General features: G+C 38.4%; 1 protein-coding gene across 4 annotated transcripts; it reads left to right on the forward strand.

Moving 5' to 3' along the window:
• Positions 1-2,359: 2,359 nt before the first annotated feature.
• Positions 2,360-20,155, forward strand: LOC108708029. Of its 4 annotated transcripts, none has more exons than XM_018246286.2 (9): positions 2,360-2,455; positions 4,185-4,299; positions 6,374-6,422; positions 8,792-8,909; positions 11,686-11,769; positions 12,473-12,563; positions 13,818-13,936; positions 17,694-17,857; positions 19,670-20,155. In XM_018246286.2, exons 3-9 carry the CDS (start codon positions 6,391-6,393, stop codon positions 19,818-19,820), a joined length of 759 nt encoding a protein of 252 aa, XP_018101775.1. In that variant the 5' UTR covers positions 2,360-2,455; positions 4,185-4,299; positions 6,374-6,390; the 3' UTR covers positions 19,821-20,155. The 4 variants fall into 4 exon arrangements, with proteins under 4 accessions (XP_018101775.1, XP_018101774.1, XP_018101776.1 ...); XM_018246285.2 differs by having other exon boundaries at positions 6,383-6,422; XM_018246287.2 differs by having other exon boundaries at positions 4,185-4,283.
• Positions 20,156-20,420: the final 265 nt, after the last annotated feature.

The following is a 20,420-nucleotide window of genomic DNA, read 5'->3' on the forward strand; positions in this document are numbered from 1 at the left end:
TACTTTCCAAAAAGCTTGCTATGTTTTTGTGGAATTCCCCTTTAATCACAGACCATACACGCCTTGTGTGAAATTGAGTCTGAAATAAAGAGGAACCGACTACTGCAACATTGATTCAATGGTACATGCAGCCAGAACCAGCAAAACCAAGAATAGCAAGTTTCAACCACGATTCCATTTAGAAATAACTTTTAAATGCTTGAATTGAGCAATTAATATTTGTGGGAACATGCGTTTTCCATCATTTTTTTTTTAGTTTATATCCCTATTTATTCCTGCTGACCTGCTGCTTTTTTCATCAATTAGCCTTAAAATTATTTTTCACATATAAGTAGGGAAGTAGTAATAAGTGGGCAGGAGGGAGTGGACTCATGCTGGAGCACATCATATTCAATAAGAGTTCTTTTATATTGATGTACATAACAGGGATGCACCGAATCCACTATTTTGGATTCGACCGAACCCCCCAAATCCTTTGTGAAATGGATTTGCATGTGCAAATTAGGGATGGGAAGGGGAAAACATTTTTTACTTCCTTGTTTTGTGACAAAAAGTCACGCGATATCCCTCCCGCCCCTAATTTGCATATGCAAATTAGGATTCGATTCAGCCTGGCAGAAGAATTCGGCCGAATCCTGCTGAAAAATGCTGAATCCTGGATTCAGTGCATCCCTAGTAAATAAGCAATATATCTCTACTGGAACTAAACAACACTCATCCCCCTTCTGTTGGGCTCTCTTCATAAGAAATCATTACAATAAGAAAATGTAATTCTACATCTGAATTTGGTTAATATATAATATTCAGATATGGGATCTGTTATCCGGAAACAGTTATCCAGAAAGCTCCAAGTTACGGAAAGGCCATCTCCCATGGATTCCATTTTACCCAATAATCCATATTTTTCATTTTTCTCTAATTATAAAACAGTAACTTGTACTTGATCCAAACTAAGATATAATTAATCCTTATTGGATGCAAAACAGCCTATTGGGTTTATTTAATGTTTATATTTTAGAAGACCTAAAGTATAAAGATCCACATTACAAAAAGATCCATTATCCGGAAAACCCCAGATCCTATGCATTCTGGAAAACCTGGTCCTATACCTGTACTACAAATGACATCTATGTTGCCACATTTTGTGGCTTCTATAATCTGGGAATATACTGGGAGGTGCCTGATATAAGAACCTGTGTGCAAGTAAAAGAGCTAAACTACTGTTTGCAGCTGTATAAATGAAATGCCTGTAATTGACCAGTTCTTCAATGTTTTTATCAGACATGGGCAATTGTATATGCTATTACTGAATACACTAAATAAATGCTTGTTTTTAAAGCTCTCTTGTCTGTTTTCTATGTTCAGATGAACAATTATGGTAGGGCCACACAAGAGGGCAGATTTTTGTTTTGATAAATATGCTTCTAAAACCCCAATAGGCATGAATAGAAAGTTGGGAGCTCCATCCTCACACTTTGATAAATCTGCCCCAATGTGTCAGTTCCCCCAGGGTGGATCTGTCTAGTAGAGTGTACATTGTCTTTCTGATGAATTTGGCCAAATCTTACATGTTCTGGCAAACACGGAGAGGGCCCGAATAGAAAGATAATAAAAAGTAGCAATAACAATACATTTGAAGCTTTATGGATCATTTGTTTTTTTAGATGGGGTCAGTGACCCCCATTTCAAAAGCTGGAAAGAATGAGAAGGAAAATTGTTCAAAACTATAACAAATAAATAATGAAGATCAATTGAAAAGTTGGTTAGAATTGGCCATTCTGTAACATACTACATAACACACACACACGCACTATATGTGTAGCCTTACAGAGCATTTTTTTTTAAATGTGGTCAGTGACCCTCTTTTGAAAGTGTCAGAAGAAGGAGGCAAATAATTCAAAAATTGTAAAAAAAAAAAAAAAAAACAGACTAATTGAAATGTTGCTTAGAACTACAACATACTAAAAGTTGTGAACTACTTTAATGGATTCTAGCAAAATTTCTAATATATCTCTGTGCTTCCAGTTTACCTCATCTTATCACCTATGTGTAACAACATGAAGATCCAAGTTACAGAAGTTATCCAAAAAAAAAAAAAAAAACCCAGGTCCAGAGCATTCTGGATAACAGGTCCAATACCTGAGTTATACTGCATCAGTCAGTCACCCATGCCTTCTAATGGGTCTGCTTTATCTATAATTGAACCCCTGCATAATGTGTAGAGAGAGAGAGAGCAGACCCAGTGGAAGGCACATGTGACTGATGAAGTACAAAATATACATGTATACCTATCGCTAACAGAGTAACTTGCAGCACCCAATAGGCTTCCTGTTAATCAGCTTTAGTTTAACTCGCCCCGCCCATTTCGTTTCCAAGGCAACGATCTTGTTGACAGGAGAGGTGTCAGTGTGAGGCGGCGAGTCCCGCGCACTCTCGGGAAGGGGATTGTGATAAGGTGGGTTCAGTGTCCGGCTGCTGCTGCTGCTGACGCAAGTCACGTCACCGGAAACTGACGCTATTTGGTGTCAGTGAGACCCCGTCCATATATATACAATTTTGTGCCGATTTGCAAGAGGAGATACTCACTGACTGGCTAGTTCCTCGGGAACTACTGACATGCGTAGACTCCTCTTTCACTCACTCATTGTGTATATTTATTATAGGTGCCGAGTGTTGTTCGGTAACTATTTTATGGCGGAACAAATGGCAATATTTTATAAACCTGCTGACTTGATATTGCGTGTCATATATTATGTGCAGATTCATTCTGTATAAATTATATACAAGTTACACATCACTCCTATTCCTTTATAACTAACAACAAGGATCTTACTCTCATGTAAAGGGGCGCTTCAGCTTCAAGTTAACTTGTTTAGTATGTTCTAGATTGGCCAATTGTAAGCAGCTCTAAGCAGTTTGCCTCCTGATTCTTTTCAGTTTTCAAATGTGGGGTCATTGACCCCCATCTAAAAAGAAATGCTCTGTAAGGCTACAAATGTATTGTTATTGCTAATTATTACTCCTCTTTCTATTCAGGCCTCTCCTATTCATATTCCTGTATCTTATTCTAATCAATGCATGGTTCCTAGGGTAATTAAACCCTAGCAACCAGATTGCTGAAACAGAAAACTGGAGAGCTGCTGAATAAAAAGCTAAATAACCAGGCCCGGATTTGCGCAAAGGCCCGGGCCTAAGGCGGCATCAATTAAAGGATGGCATCCCGCCCAGCCCCTAGGAGACAGAATGCGCATATGCGCTCTCCTCTGAGAGGGAGGGGACGACAGAAGATGCCAGCCTCCGGGCGCCCTCAGGGCAAATCTGGCCCTGTAAATAACTAAATAACAATAAAAAATTAAAACCAATAGCAAATTGTCTCAGAATATCACTCTCTACATCATACTAGAAGTTAACTCAAAGGTGAACAACCCCTTGAACCATCACCAGTTACAGATACAAATATAAGATCCTTCAAGGTGACTTGAAATATTCTCACAGAGTTGTGCATTGGCATCCAATACCACCCCACCCGCTTAATCACCCATATAGTCCGTTCCACATACCAATTTGACCAGTTTCAGTCCCTTGGGCTATACTAACACTGAATACTAAGCACTGTTTATATGGGTGTGTATTTTACAGGTTATTGAAACAGTATTTTCCCTTTCTGCATTGCTGGTTCTGACGCTGCAACAATGTTATAGAAGCCAGCACTCCTCCAGCCACAATCACTTCCCACAATACTTTTATTCAGAGGTCTTTTAGACATCTGGCTTCTGCTACATTGTTTCAAGAGTCAGAATTTTTGACACTAATATAGAGGTTGGATACAAACTGTTCATGAATAGACAGGTAATCTCATGTTAGGATGGTAGCATCAAGTTCTCTGGAGGTCTCATCTGTGAGCCCTTTCCAACACCTTACATACCCTACCTGGGTGCTGCTAAAACATGCTTCTCGCTAGTTGAATGAATTCTGCTAGAGCTATTTATGTAACTCAATGTAAAGGCACAATATAAAGGCTAGCTACTGCTTTAGTACAGTAATAGCATATATCAATATCACAACTGTTCATATTGTACTAATATTAATACCTTGTGTGAACAGTACAGATCGATATGCTTTGCTTACTTAGAAATAAGCAATATTCCCAAAATTGTATGTATTTTTTCCTTCCATGTCTACAGCTCCACAACAATACTTTATTGTATGAACTCCATTTCTGCTTCTTCCCACTACATTTCCTAACTGTTTGTGCTGCTGGGCAGAGAAGAGCATCAGCTCCAGTACGTGGAAACTCGGGTAAATTGATCAGAAAATGACCTTTGTGACAATGTAGTAAGAATGTGTGCATGGCATGAGTGAAGGTGTGAGTGGAGGAGAAAGATTCAAACTTTGGAGCTACACAGTGCAGCCACTGCTATATCTCTGGCTGTGCTTTAACAAGAATATTATGGACAAAAGCATGTGCACAACTGTGTGTCCAACATCTATTCGAAAAGGAAAGATTCCAAAAGATTGTCCACCTTCCAAACACTTTTTCAGTTGAGTTATTTTCAGATTGTTCACCAGAAATAAAGATTTTTTTCAATTACTTTCCGTCTTTTTACTGTTTTCCCCAAAATCGAAGTTTAAAGTTAATGTTCCTGTCTCTGGTGTTTGAGTCTGGCAGCGCAGGAGCAGATTCTGAACTGTTACAATTTTGCAACATTTAGTTGATACATTTCTCAGCAGCATCTGTGGAATATTAGCAACTATTGTATCAATTCTAACAGCCGCTTTTAATGAAACTCAGGGATTCTGCTCAACAGGGACAAAAAGATAAGAAATGTATCAACTAATTTATCAATTTAGAACAGTTTACAGGGCCGGCGACCCCCCCCCCCTTCCCAGAGCTGCTTTAGAAAGAAGAAAAATTACACTTTACACTTACAATTAGAAAAACAGTCACACATAAAAAATAGAAAGGAATTGGAAACAGTCTTTATTTTTGATGAACCATCTCTAACCAACTGAACTGAAATAAAAGTGTTGGAAGGTCAACAACCCGTTTAATATGAATGTATCCCTCTCTTTGTTGCTATAAAGCCAGAGATTGGTTTACGCCTGTTGCTGTCCTAGGCTCCCCTTGGGGTCACCCAATTGACTGTCCTGTGCACATTTACTGATTGTGGTACCTCCCTTCCTTTGGCCTCTGGTCTGGTGACTTGCTGGTGGAATATATCTAAAGCATTCTTTTTCTGTATAGGTGACTGAGATCCACCCCCTAAAGCTTTCCTAATGGGCCTTCCCCAAATTGTTGCTGCAAAGTAGGAAGCATGGAATTGAGAATGGCATTTTATGATGTAGTAGCATCTGTGCTGGTAATGATTGGTCTGACTTAAAGGAACAGTAACATCAGAATAGATAACTGTTGTAAAGTAATTAAAATATAATGTACTGTTGCTCTGCATTGGTAAGAGTTATGTGTTTACTTTAGAAAGCCTACAATAGTTGATATAAACGAACAACTGTGGGGCAGCCATTGAAGCTGAAAAGGGAGAAAAGGTACAGGATACTTAGCAGATAACCAATAAGCTCTGTAATAGAATACAGTGATATTCTACAGTGTGAATGTGTTATACTCTATGTAACCTGAGCCTTGAATGGCTGCCCCCATGGCTACACAGCAGCTTGTTTATATAAACTATAGTTGTATTTCTGAAGCAAACACACCAGTTTTACCATTGTAGGGCAACAGTACATTATATTTTAATTACTTTAAAGCACTTTAATTTTTTTGTGTTACTGTAAAAATTCCATGAAAAAGGGGGTGTCCCCATACTTTTGATTATGTACAAGTTTGGGATCCATTATCCAGAAACCTGTTATCCAGAATGCTCTGAATTACAGAAAGGCCATCTCCCATAGACTCCATTTTATCCAAAGAATCCAAATTTGTAAAAGTGATCCATATCCAGAAAACACCAGGTCCCGAGCATTCTGGTTAACAGGTCCCATACCTATACCTGTAATGCAGCTTTTTGTGTTTGGAATAGAGGAAAAGGAGGATTGCCGTTTATCAGTGGCGGAACTACCGGGGGAGCAGGGGGTGCGAGCAGGCCAGGGCCCGCACCCCCTCAGGGCCCCCTGGCAGTCCGTGCGGCGCATATTCCCGGCCAGTTCCAGGTGTACAGAGGGGGGCGGGGGCCTGGCTGCGAGTCCTGCGCCAGGGCCCGCCCCCTCTAGTTACGCTTCTGCCGTTTATAATGTGGTATCTAAAAATAATTGAGCATAAAGTTATATTATATATTATTACTACTCTTTCTATTTCTATTAATATATTCTATTGGCCAAATTTGAGTCGTTATAACTGTTACCCTATTTATGGCTTGAGTTGTTGCAGGAAGTGAAATGCCACCAAGAAAAAGCAGCACACCTAAGAGGTATGACTAATACACCATGCATGCATTTAGATTTGCTTTCTGCATTTCTTTTTTCTGATCATTTAGGGCAGCTGAGCACCTCTTATATTTGGGTCCTCAGCAGTGACATTGTGACATTGACAAGAAGCACAGCTTTATTCTATAAAATACTTGATGTCATCTGTTGGCAACAGTTGCACCAGGATTTGCCTGTGTTATTGGCAACTGCTGTGCTAAGAAAGCTACACTTAGCCCTTGGAGAAGTAAAATTTTTGGTCACAGTGCTGTACTTTTAAAGATCAGTTTGGCACTGCAACTCTTTCAAGGGATCCCCGCTTTTTTGTAGAACCTTCTTGTAGACCTTTATTTGCTAGCTACAGTTCTAATGATGCCCATGTTCAGACCTTCTCAAGTATACTACGCAACTAAGTGTATAGGATCTGGTGAACTGTGTAAGCTCCACCAATGTTTTGCCATGAATGTAAATATATATATTTTTAACCTAACATCTCGATTGTCTCTGAAAGGAGAACTAAAGCCTAACTAAAGAAATAGGCTAGAAATGTTGGACATTATGTTTTGGGCTTCTGTACCAGCCCAAGGCAACCACAGCCCTTTAGCTGTAAAGATCTGTGTCTCCAAAGATTCCCCATCTTCATTTCTGCCAATTCACTGCACACAGGGTCGGACTAGGGGCTCTGGGCCCACTGGGGCTACTGCCCCAGGGCCACCCTTTGGCCCCCTTGCCACCACGGCGCGTGTGTGCACATGTGTGCTATGCCTCGTACTTGTGCTATGTTTTTGCCGCGACCACCCAACAAAGGGAGGTTGAGGCATTAAGAAGCCTCCAAATCGCAGATCTGGATGCGGATCTGGGCCAGCAGGGCCCACAAGAGCTGGGGGGCCCACTGGGTTTTTTCCCGGTGTCCCGCCGGCCCAGTCCGACCCTGACTGCACATGTTCTGCTCTGCTGTGACCTACTGAACTTAGGGACCAATTCACAATATACAGTACACAGAGAATATAAATGTCACAATATAAGGCTGATTAATAATTAATACAGATAATTACTACATGGCAGCACAGAAACCAGTGCAAATAGCATCAGAATCAGCATCAGCCCTGTAGCATCAGCCAACCTCATTTTCTTAGCTTCTCAACAGCTGCTCAGAGCCCACTGAGCATGTGAGTGTCACAGACCCTTTCCAAGATGGTGACCCCCTGTGATAAGGCTGAAGTCCTGGATCATTGCTGCTATTGACAAGCTGAAACTTTAGGTTGGTGCAATAAGTTTAGTATATAAAATATGGCTTTTTTTAGCCATATTCAGTTTAAGGGTTTAGTTTTTAGACATGTGAAGGCTACATTTACCTACCATGTATGTAAGTTTGGCATATCTTCCCCACCCAAGCCACATAATTGGTACTGCATATACCCCCTCCATTTGCCAGCGCCATCACATTTTCCTAAAACAGATAGTAGCTTTCATCCGGCAGCCATTTTCCCTTTGACACATTATCAGTAACATTGACATTTGCAAATAGGACATGTATGCTGTAAAGTTCATGCAATGCAGAATGCAGGTTTACACAGACACAACATACTTTAATAAAAAGTTCTGCTGGAGTTGAGTACTGTAATGGTTTAGCTGAACTCAGGAGAGGTGGTTAGGAAAAACAAATAGGATCAGACACCTATAGTTTCTATGGGAACCAGCAATGCTATCTCTTCATTAGCTGTTAGGCTGGAGGGTGTGTTTAGTAATCTGAGCTGAGAAGAACTGAGCATGTTCATGAGCCAACAGGGCAGAGCGGGTTAGAGGAGGAGAAGGATTTCTAAGTGATTGAAGAGATGCTGCAACCTTACTGTTAACCTTTTAACAACCAGAGTGGCAGGTATCTAAAGATTTCAAAGAGGCTGTTTACTGATTATATTTTTGTGGGGAGGGTTTAGATGTCCTGTAATTGCAATTTGAGATGAGGAGTATCAATTTTCCTTGTTTTAAAATTGTCCAGATAGTCTGTGGATAATGATCAGTCCTGAACTGGGATTGAAAATAGGCCCTGGTATTTCAAGTAGACAGAGGCCCAAACAGCCCCCACCAGCCCAATTAATTGTGACTGTCTATGGCATCCTACAGCAGTCCCTCTGGCATTTGCCAGAACCCACAGTTTACCAGTCTGTGCCTAATAATGATGATTACTTGGAAGGTTTTCCTAAGAAGCAAAAGAATCCAATAATGAGAATCCCACCAGATCTGTGTAGATGTGGTTCAATGGAACAGCTTTATGGTTGGGTTTAGTGTCCCTTTAAGTGTAGAGGGAATAATGATGCTCAATGGGAAACAGAACTGATTCTGTGGAGCAACTTCTGTTATTTAAATTTTCTAGCCGAAATTCTGCATCTGAACCTAAGAAAAAGAAAAGAGCCAAGCGGAGTGGAAAGAGCAAACACGTCAGTGAGGAACAAAGCGCTCGGTGCAACAGTCCCTTGGTGTATAATCCTGAAGTAAGTGCAAAGTAGCAGTGCACTACTATAGTGATAGAAATGCTTCTATATTAAAGGGGACCTGTCGCCCTAAGAAATAATTTCAAATTCTTTTCTATCATGTTAGTTGAGCAAAAAAAACTTTACTTACAGTGTATTTATTTTTTAAATTTTGTTTCCTTCTGTTTTGGAATTATACAATCACAGCAAGCAGGCAGCTGCCATTTAATGGACACGGTTATTAAGGGAAATTGTGTATCACCCCAAAATCTTGTGTATGAACCAGAATGAGGGACCTACTGTCCATGTGCAGTGCCCTACACAATTATAGAGCTTGAGGAGGGAAGGGGGGATGTGAGGAAAGCAGTGACATCTAGGAGGTGCTGAATCGAAAGTGAAAGTAATTGACTGCCCCTCCTCTATGCCACGGGCATAGAGGCGGGGCAGGTAATATTTGATTGACAGTTTAGATATTTAAACACCTTTATAACAGGTATGGATGTTTTAATGAAAAAATTTTTTGGGGTTCCATATTTAATTTGGAAAAGACTTTCATTATGCAGTTTTTTATGTGTAGGTGACAGGTCCACTTTAATCAACAATTCATAAACCACTTTCATATCTTTTTTTTGTGTCATTAAAGCACATTTAGATAGCAAAGGCATTTTAATTCAATGGGATTCTGTTGCAAGAGAGTTTTTTTGATTTTGTACAGTTACATACTTTAGTGGTAATGTTTATTGGTTATGTGTTCTGTTATATTAGAAGTGCAGTTTTCATATATTTAAATTTCTTCTGCCTTCTGCTAATTTTAGATAAAGCCCTTTCCATGCAATAGTGCAGTAAATATGAACTTTATAAAAAGTAATTGAGCCTCCTTTTTAAAGGACATGTAAACCTTATTCACTGTTCAATCACATTTTTTTCCCCTGGGCCGGTGCTCCTTTTAGGTATCAAGAGGCACTGGCTCAGTACTATACCGCAGCATAAAAATTCTACTGCATGGGGAGGCAAGAATAAGTAGCAATTTGTGGGAGCCATAAACATACCAGGTTTCATTTATCAGCACTGGCAAATTTGGCCGTGGGCAGTAACCCATAGCAACTGATCAATGATTGCAAAGAAGCCAACAATTTGACTGGTTGCCATGACCACAGGCAAATTTGATCAGTGTTGATAAATGAGCCAAACTGTGTGTTGTAGTCCAACAACAGCAGGGTTGTAAGTTTAAAGCCATATTGCACAACCAAATTTGTCCCGAGCCCCTGAGGGCCAGCTGCCCAATGAATAGGCAAAGGAAACCCACCTAAAACCCAACATGATTTTTCCATCACAGAACAGTAGCATTTACTCCCTTCTCATGTTTAAATGTCGTAGCACAAATTACACAGTCATCTCCTTAAAGGAGAACTAAACCCCCCAATAAGTAAAGCCCATTACTTAAGGAAGAAGACCGAAGAACCAGAAGATGGCGCCCATGAGCTCCACTGTGCTTACTCTGCACCGATATGTGAGGATTGTGTAAGGGGCACTTTCAGGGGTAATGAACTATGCATGGGGGAAGCAGGGAAGGGGACTATCTAAGGTAGTAGGTAGGGCTTTTCTTACTGGGGGGTTTAGTTCTCCTTTAAGATTCTCTTGCATCTCTACCTTTTGGACGACTAGAACATTAGCCTAGTCCTGTCCCTACTGACTATGCCGTGACCTTATGCACTTTTTTATCTCCAATTTGTACCTGTATGTTAGCCTCCCATTCACTTAGACTGTAAACTCTACGGGGCACGAACCTCCTTCCCACTATGTCTCATACCACATAGCACTTAAGCTCTTTGTCCTATGATTCTGTATATATTTATTATGTGATATGTCTCCCCCATGTATACTTGCACTGTACAGCGCTGCGGCTCCTTAACAGCGCTTTACAAATAAAGTTATACATACATACATCTGTAATTAACGTTTGATTAGAAACATTCTCATTGGTGAATTCTCTTGGTGAATGTGTAATGATGTTTTTGGTTACTACAGTTTTATGGAGGGTTTGCAAACCCTTTTCTAGTTTTAAGTGCCATGTTCGTAGCAGGAGGAATGCAAATGCTTCTATTTTCAGAAGTCCTTTTCTCATATTTTAAAATATTTTAAGGATAAAAGTGCCTTAAAATATAAGATTCAAGTATTTAGAGTTGTTCACCCTTAATTTAACTTTTAGTATGGTATAGAGAGTGATACTCTTGAGACAATTTGCAATTGGTTTTCTTTTTTTATTATGCATGGTTTTTGAATTGTTTAGCTTTTTGTTCAGGAGCTCGCTAATTTGTTATATCAGCAGATATCTGGTTGCCAGGGTCCAAATTACCCTAGCAACCAAGCAGTGGTGTGAGTGTTATGGCCTGAACAGAGAGAGAAGTAATACAATGTAACCATAATAATAAAATTGTAGCCTTAAAGAACACCAGTTTTGGGCTTCTGGAGTCATTGCACTTAAAGGTGAACTATCCCTTTAACTGGTTGCTCTGCTGCGTGTTTAACACAATTATGTGTTGTGAGGGTCTTGCTGCTGCCAGTAATAAAGTAATGTAAAGGGGAATTGTTGTAATTTGTAGACGACTATTCAGAGCTGTTATGTTGCTATTGGCAACTGCATCTTGTTAGTAAATAAGCCTATTGGTACAGAAATATATACATACATTTTTTTAAGGTACACTGTAATGTGGCATCTCTTAGACAAATGTTCAGTGGATGAGACACTTGTTGTGTTATTGTTATTGCTTAATACTTCCTACTCCTCTACTCACAGGCAATTGTTCAAGAACTGATGGAAAAATACCCGAAAAAGCAACAAGATTCTGGCCTAAATGAGCTCAGTGAATATGAAAACAATGTAAGTGATATTACACATTCTCTCAGCTTGGCTGAACACCTTCTCGCTGTTATTCAAGACTTTCTCTCCAAATGACTGAATTGTGGAAATCTGAAAAATACGTTTATCCTTCACCTGTTGTGACTGTGTGTTTACCAGAACATTTTTATCAAATGATGAAAAAAAAAAAAAGAGAACAAAAATGTCTTTTTCATTATTTGAGAGGCGCTTATGTGACCAGATGCACGGCTGGTTGCTTGGCTACCCAGAGAAGGCACTTTCTATACTCATAGCTCCCCACTTCTCTGAAGAAAGCAATGGAGAGTTATCTCTGTAAAATCAAAAGACATAGATAATTATTCTGAAAAATTACTATGGTAACACTGAAGCCTCCTAACCCCACTGAATGTCTGCAGGGGCATATGTAGAGGGCCCTCAAATGCCTATATGGCAAATAAATTGAATCCAAAAAAACCCTCTTCCCTTGCCATGGAATACTTACCCTTGATATCCAGCACCAAAGGAGCAGAAGTGACGTCACATCCCATTGTGATGTCACATCCAATGACATCACTGTGCATGTGCCGATGGGCGCACAGAGGTTGGGCGGCACCTTGGGAAAAATACAGCACTGACAGTCTATCCAAGTCTTGCCTGGTATTATTATTGTATATAAAATAAACCTGCATGTTTATAGGCATTCAATTGCCATATCTCCGTACAGAGACAAAGGGACCTGGGACTTCCAGTAAGGATGGGCCTTTCAAATAAAATCAGCCGATTTGAAATTCCAGTGGACATAAAACTACTAGAAGGTGAGTTCCCATTTCTTGGTGTTTATAGGGACTCATTTACTGTGTGATGCAAGGGGCTTGTCACAATTCATGTAAGGAATAATCTTATAATCAACAAAGATTACTCATGCTGTTTGCTCCAGCTCATTGAATGAGGACCAGTTTTCTACATTCTCATGTGGTTTTAGAGGGTTTTCTCTAAAATCATGAAAGCCATGCAATTCGATCCGAATATAAAAAGCTCGAAAAAAATGGTTATTGATCCTAATAAATCCAAGAAAACCTTGAAAACTTCTAGCGAGGAAAAATCCAAAAACCTCTAAAAATCCAAATTGATTACAAATTGATAAGTGCAGCTACAATTGATTTGTATAAGAGCTTTTACATTTTATGTTTTATAGTTTTCCATGGTTTTTAGAGAATTTTTCTAAAAAAAAAATTTGATTTGTAAAAAAAAAATGTGAATGTTTGTAAATAGACCTTTATATGTAAACTGGTGTTTCTTTGCCTGCCCATTTTAAAGTCAGTGGCTTTCTGGTTCTTGGCTAACATGGGAGAACCCCATTACCTTATTCTTACAGATATATTAATACAATGCTTTATCAGCCATTCAACCCTAGTTCTTCATGCTAAATCTTACCCCGAACAAGTAAACAGAGGAAAAATAATGCACAGAAAAAACTTACGGTTATGATGGCTGGCCCTAAAATGGCTTTGCAATTATTTAGTTCCCCTTCAAGAAGTATCAAAGACAGCGGTTCCTGAAAAATTCCCACTGTAGCACTAGGATAAGTGTTGTAAAGTGTTTATTTGTGCCAAAGGCCAAGCCAAACTGTGGTTCCCTTAATGGCAATGTTAAAATATACTTCTACGGTAAAGCTAGGGTTTCCGAATCAAAAAAATACAGAGGTGTACCTGCTTTTTATGTTTTTATCTTTGTTTTCTATTAATAACATTGACATTAAGAGGGTTATTTATTAAAGTCTGAATGCCAAAAACATGCAAAAATGTAGTTTTCTTTACTATAAGATCCAAATTTTTAGTGGGAAAAAAACTTGAATTTTTCGAGATTTATTATACTCCGAGGATGGAAAAAGTCAGAATCCGACGATTTGGCATCTCAGGAGGATCAGGGCTGTGGCTACATTATCCCAGTTTTTAATATTTAAACATTGGGTGATATACATTTTATACTATCCATTTGGTATATATTTAGCTAAATTAGATGTAAAAAAAGGGGAAGTTCATGTTTTTTTGTTATGAATTGTCTTGCAGCTCTGACTGTGCAGGATTATCTCAGAACCTACTGCCGCGTGTGTAAAAGAAGGCAGATTTACTATAAGAAATTCTTTGATAAATTTGACAAAGACAGAGATGGGATCCTCTCCAGTCAGGTATGAGCACCAATGCAAACCTTTTCTCTCTCTCTCTCTCTGCTGCCCAAATTGTTGTTGAGGCTTGTCTGAATATGTTGTGTGTGTGCAGGGATATATTAATAAGAGTTAAACATAGAGTACTACTAGTAAAACACTAGGCTGCACTAGTGTTTGATACTGGGGGGGGCAGATTTATCAAAATTCAGGTTCATAAAAAACACAGACGCATTAAAAAACTGACAAAACCAGTGGGACTTTTTTTCTCGAATGCCAGCTTATTTAAGAAAAAAAGTGCAAAATACACAAAATCTTGAATAATCAGAATGTATTAAGACCATGATTCACAGTGAGAATAGTCACCCACCATAAATCTCTTCTGGGTGACTAACTCTTGTAAATACTATCCCATCGGCAATAAAGTGAATTGCGGCGCTTTTTTTGAGCAACTATTGAAAAAAGAAGTGCTGCGTGTTTTACCTCCGTCCATTCACTTTGTCACAATTACAGGAGATGAACCTTCCACCGAATTTATGGTTGGCGACTAATCTCCTTGTCTAAATAATATTAAAAATAGGAAAGTACCCCGTCTGTAACGATTCAATTAATGTCTAGCAATAGATTAAATACCTTGAATTAGGATAAGTGATTATCTTAAATTAAAGTGCAATGTGTGCCTGATCAATTAATTAATCAACCAATTAATTCCCCAACCAATTCATGAATATTAAATATAAATATAAAGTGCCAATTAGTGCATCTATGCAATGGGTATTACCCAATTAAAAACCTTCAATTCATAAACAATTCATGATTGAGCTCAAATAAATTAAGTTAAAAATGACCAACGTTTATTTAAGAAGTGCAATTAGTTTGGACAAGGTGCTTATGATTAAATGAGTTGATGTTCTAAAAAAGCCAAATTAAACTAGAATGATGAAGTGCCAGGCATTTAAATATCCATTACTAGAAAAATAAATTAATTCAAAAAGATCGAAATAGATTTAAGATATGACCAGATTGGGTAAGAAAACAAAATGCTACGGTCTTGCAGAAAAGAGAGAGGATATAATGAAAAACAAGAAGGTGGAGCTGTCCCAAAGCTAGCTGCCTATTATTTTCTAAGGCTGGGACACCACAAAGGAGAAGGCAGGACAGGGTAAGCGAGACTGTGGCCTTGTATATTAGCTTGCCCTGATCTTAATAGAGGCTATGTTAAACCTAATAAGCCACAAATCACCGGCCCTTAGAATGGAAAGAAGAATGGATAAGATGTGAAGTTGACAGTAGCAACATTGAATAAGCCCGACCCAATTAAAAATAAACCAAAGAAAAAGTATCAAAAACCAGAGTTAATAGCGACTCGCCAACGCGCGTTTCGCTTAATAGCTGTTAAGCGAAACGCGCGTTGGCGAGTCGCTATTAACTCTGGTTTTTAATACTTTTTCTTTGGTTAATTTTTTGAAATTCCAGTGGACATAAAACTACTAGAAGGTGAGTTCCAACGATTAATTGAATCGTTACCGACGGGGTACTTTCCTATTTTTAATTATTTTTTCTGAGCACTGACGGTTGTCAGCCCCCGATTGTAACTACTAAGATATTGTTTTATGGTTGTGATTTAAGAGTTCTCCTTTCTTTTTTATTTTAATCTCCTTGTCTACCATAACCCTAATAAATTCTATTCAAGGTTTCGTGACATACCCGTGTATTTTTTGTCACATCCCCGTTTCCTTCAAGTAAAAAAACATCCCACAATTTTTGATAAATCAGCCCCAGGGTGTTGCAAAATAGTGTTGTACGGGTCGAGAAATTCTCCTGTTTAATTATGAACTTTCTCCCTAGATTCTTTTTTTTAAGCAAATTGAAACTGGTTCCTTAATAAAATGCACGGATTCTACTGTATAATAAATTGATCTACTGTAAAGATAAGTTTTACAAAACCAGGTTTCACTACCAACTAATAGTCCAAAACTGTGTTATTCAAAATGTGCCTTTTTATCAAAATTTGAATTTGTGTAATGTTAGAGGTCTTTCTTTATTTTATTTTTTTAAAAAATTTTATTGCCATTTTAATGACAAAAAACCACAAAGTGTCATTTATGAGCAATAGACATGTGTGATCTTAGACATGTCAATATATAAGCTGTATACAGATAGTATATTCCAAGTAATATTGAATACTTAGGGGAAGATTTATCAAAGGTTGAGTTGTGTTTTCCTGAAAAATTTTGTTTTTCTGGGTAGTTTTAGTCAAAAACATGATTTTCGGGTTAGAAAACACACATTTTTCTGGATTAAAAAAAAATGTGACTTTTTCGTTTTTTTGTAAAAAAAAATCTCAAATTTATTATACCCCCAAACCTGAAAATATCTTAAATCTGAAAAAACTCCAGCTACAATTTATCAAGGTCATGTAGAAGTCAATGACAGAGATCCTGTGAACCAGATAAGATGTCAATATCCTTCTGATGTTCAAGGTTTATTCAGTAGGTTTCACTCAAAAATTTGATTAATTGAAGTGATTTGAGGTTTTTTTTTCCCTTGGAAAAACTCGATTAATGTGAGTTTTTGGGATGTTCACCCCGAATTCACAGATTCGAGTTTTTTTCGATTCCAGTTTTTTTTCCAATTATAATAAACAAAGATACATTTAAATAAAATAAAAGGAAAATAAAAATAATAAATAGCTCTACCATGACTATAGTTTGTAACTTTAACATAAACTGTAAACTTTTTTTTAAAAAAAAACAAGTTTGCTTATTAAAAAACTCAAATGACTAAAATTGTGAAAAATGACTTAAATACCTTTACTTCAAATAAACTCTAATTTTAAAAAATCCAAATGTTTGCTTATTAATAAAAAAAACTGACTACAAATATATAAGGATCTGGCAGGAAAAGAATGTGTATCTTAATATTGGATTTAAAGGAAAAGGAAAGCTACGGAGGCATTTTATGCAATAGTGCAAGCTAGAATGCTATATTTATTATTTAGAATGCTTTTACATACCTTATTAAACAGCTCTAGACACTGTCTCTGTTTGTTTAGGATAGCAGCTGCCATATTAGCTTGGTGTGAAATCACTTCCTGCCTGAGTCTCTCCCTACTCAATTACAGCTCTGAGCTTAGATTACAGAGCATGCTCACACCCAGGGCAAGGAGGTTTAAGCTGAAGGCAGGAAGTCTGATACAGAAGCCCATGTGTACACAATAGAAGGAAAGAAATGCTGTGTTTCTTTTGATAGAGGACTCAGAGCAGCATTACTTTGAGGGTTTACTGGTATATTTATATAGACCTTTCTGATAAAGCTTACTTAGTTTTAACATTTTCTTCTCCTTTAAAGGCTTCTTTGCACAAGTCTATTGCTCTTTACTTTATCTTTACTTGATCCCACTGGTGTCTAATAAAAGGGCAGCCAAGTATGGGAGGTTTACTTTGAAAGCAGCAAGTAAGTTGCAGGTAAAACCTAGTCCCTTTGTATAATATATAATGAAGCAATAGAATTCTTAATGAATCAGATGCAATTTGAGTGTAGGACTGGCCAGATATGGGATGACTTTGACGTAGTTGGCCAGCTTATATATATTGCAATATATGGACAAACAATCCCTGTTTTGTTTAAAGGGTAAGGCATTTTTTAGTAGCAGTATGCACAAAATGTCTCTGTCTTAAATATATTGATAATGGGTTGAGTGCAGAGGACTCTTGTATTTGACTATTGCTCTTTACGTTACACACGTAAATCCCCATAGTCTATTCCATTTTCCATTCAGGGGACAGAGGATGCCTTGAAAGATCTGTACTTCAATGAAATCAGCTCCAGCCAAGTGAAGGATCTCATGAGCTTGATAAAAGCCAATGAGGAGAGCAAGATTGACCGAATGCTCTTCAGCTCCCTGTGTGCCCTATCAGAGCGCATTTTCTATGCTGCATTAGTGTGAGTATTAATGTTTTACTTTTTCCTAAACAGGGACGGATTTCCCTTAGCGGCGTCCTGAGGCTGCTCGGTCCTACACCCACCGCCTGCCATCACGCACACGCCCCTCCCCCTGGATGCATTCGCTGGAGCTCTGGGGACCCCTGTGCATCTCCATTGCACATTACTATATGGCTGGGCCTAAATTTTGCTGCCCTAGGCCCAGGCCTTTGTTGCCTCGTCACAAATCTGGGCCTGTTCCTAAAAAAGAAAAAAAGTGTTTTCCCATTTAGTATAATAGGGGATTGTGTTTGCAAGTGTCACTCTTTAATCATGTCTTACTTTATGGCAAAACTCTACATATTTAGGATTAGAGAGTTTATAAGGACAATACCACACCGGGAGATTTGTCACCCACACTAAAAATTCACAAATCTCAACCCGGAATTTCCTTGCCCTTCACATAATAAGTGACAAGCTGAATATGATGATGTTCAGCAATGAAGACAAGAAGTTCAGAATCAGCTTCATCAGTGGATACGGTTGTGTTGGTCTTTGGGGTGATTAATTTGTTTCTCATCTCAGCCAACAGACAAGGTCGTTTAATCAGAGCTCTTTCACTATAGGCTGCACTAGTCACATATACACCACTGCATCATTGAGCTACACAATAGACAATCAAAACAAATATCTGATTGGTTGCTCGACGGGGGAAAATTTGGCAAGTTTGTAAATAACCCTCACTACATTAGCCGGGGCCTATAAGTATGAATTAGTTGGCAGTTTTATACTGGAGAATTTAACCTGCTGATATAACAAACTAAATGACAGATACAGAGGAAGATTCCCAGTGGTTGTTAGTGGGTGAATGAATTGTGTTGCTCTGTCTCATATTGAATTAAAACCAGTCGCTTATGGCGCTGTTGTTGCTGTCCAGCAGCTGATGGTGTGAGGCTACATGGTGCCACCACTATAGATTCATTCAGCTCATGTACCATAAAGTATGAGCTACCGTTTTATTATTTCTACAGAGGAAAAGAAATTGTAAATGGGAGATGGCCTTCCCAGAATTCTTAGCTTTCTGGATGATTGGTTTCCACATAAGGGATCCTATACCTATGTCAAGTTTCAAATATAAATACCTTAAAGGGGTTGTTCACCTTCAAACAACTAGTTTTCAGACAGATCAGCAGAAATAACGACTTTCCATTTTCTATGTGTGACGGTTTTTCTAATATTGAAGTGTAAAGTGTCATTGTTCACCTTCTGAAGCAGCTCTGGGAGGGGGAGTCGCCGACCCTGTAAGCTGTTCTAAATTGATACATTTAGTTAATACATTTCATATCTTTGTCCCTGCTGAGCAGAATCTCTGAGTTTCATTACAGGCAGCTGTTAGAATTGATACAATAGTTGCTAATACTCCAGAGATGCTGCTGAGAAATGTATCAACTTAATGTTGCAAAATTGTAACAGTTCAGAGTCTGAATTACTGAGCTGCCAGACTCAAACACCAGGGACACAAACATTCAACTTTAAACTTAGATTTTGGAAAAACAGTAAACTATAAATAATGGAAAGTAATTGAAAAAAGTCTTTAATTCTGGGGAACAATCTAAAAACAACTGAACTGAATGAAGTATTTGGAAGGTGAACAACCCCGTTAAGCTTTGCTGTAGCTTCAATTTAATTGTCAGAGCCAAGGTGTTTGTAGTTTCGCCAGTATTTCAGCAATTGCTTTAATAGGACCCGATACAGAATATACGACTTGTCTTCACTCAGAGCCAACAGCATCAGTATCGCGAGCCTCTAAATGTGTATTCTATTTGTTTCCAGTACAGAAGATACGGGTGTTGCTGAAAAGCAGTGGCTGGAGGCTGCAGACTTCTGTGGCATGAGTTGGAAATCTTCAGGCTGTCATATTGATGACTCTTTAAAGAGACTGCTGGGGGTCCTGTCATGCACTCCTGATGGCAGAGGAGTCTGAGACTGGAATCAGCAGGTACCTGTTTATACAACATTCTCCACTCCCCTCTCTCTGGAAATAAAAGCAGGGCAAAAGCAACACCTTATTTCAAAGGCCTGTATGTAAAATCGCACTAACAATATGGAGTAAGAAAGAGCGGCACAAATCTACAGCTCCAGCTACTTGACTACAAATGCCAGAATTCTCCAGTGTGTTGGTTAAAGAGGTGGTTCACCTCCAGGTTTTTAGTATGTAATCCAATAGCTAATTCTAAGCAGCTTTTCAATTGGACATCATTTTTTCTTTTTATAGTTTTTGATTTGCCTGCCTTCTTCAGACTCTATACAGCTTTCAAATGGGGGTCACTGACCCCATCTAAAAACAAATGCAAAGCAACAAATGTATTGTTATTGCAGCTTTTTATTACTCATCTTTAAATAACTCAAAAATCACAAATAATAAAAACCAATTGTAAATCGTCTCAGAATATCGCTCTCTACATCATACTAAAAGTTAGTTTGAAGGTGTACAACCCCTTTAACAGGATAAAAGTGCTAACACTGCTGCACGGTCTTTTGAGACGGTCGCTCCTAAGGAGACAGGTTCACTAGTCCAATCAGT

This window comes from Xenopus laevis, chromosome 2L, assembly GCF_017654675.1.
Source record: "Xenopus laevis strain J_2021 chromosome 2L, Xenopus_laevis_v10.1, whole genome shotgun sequence".
Lineage (NCBI taxonomy): Eukaryota > Metazoa > Chordata > Amphibia > Anura > Pipidae > Xenopus > Xenopus laevis.

What these genes read in the sequence shown, in the direction of transcription:
- LOC108708029 (XM_018246286.2), top strand. Translation starts at nt 6,391, where the DNA reads ATGCCACCAAGAAAAAGCAGCACACCTAAGAG. An exon ending in AAAAGCAGCACACCTAAGAG is followed by an intron (nt 6,423 to 8,791) that starts GTATGACTAATA and finishes TAAATTTTCTAG; the next exon opens with CCGAAATTCTGCATCTGAAC. An exon ending in ATTTTCTATGCTGCATTAGT is followed by an intron (nt 17,858 to 19,669) that starts GTGAGTATTAAT and finishes ATTTGTTTCCAG; the next exon opens with TACAGAAGATACGGGTGTTG.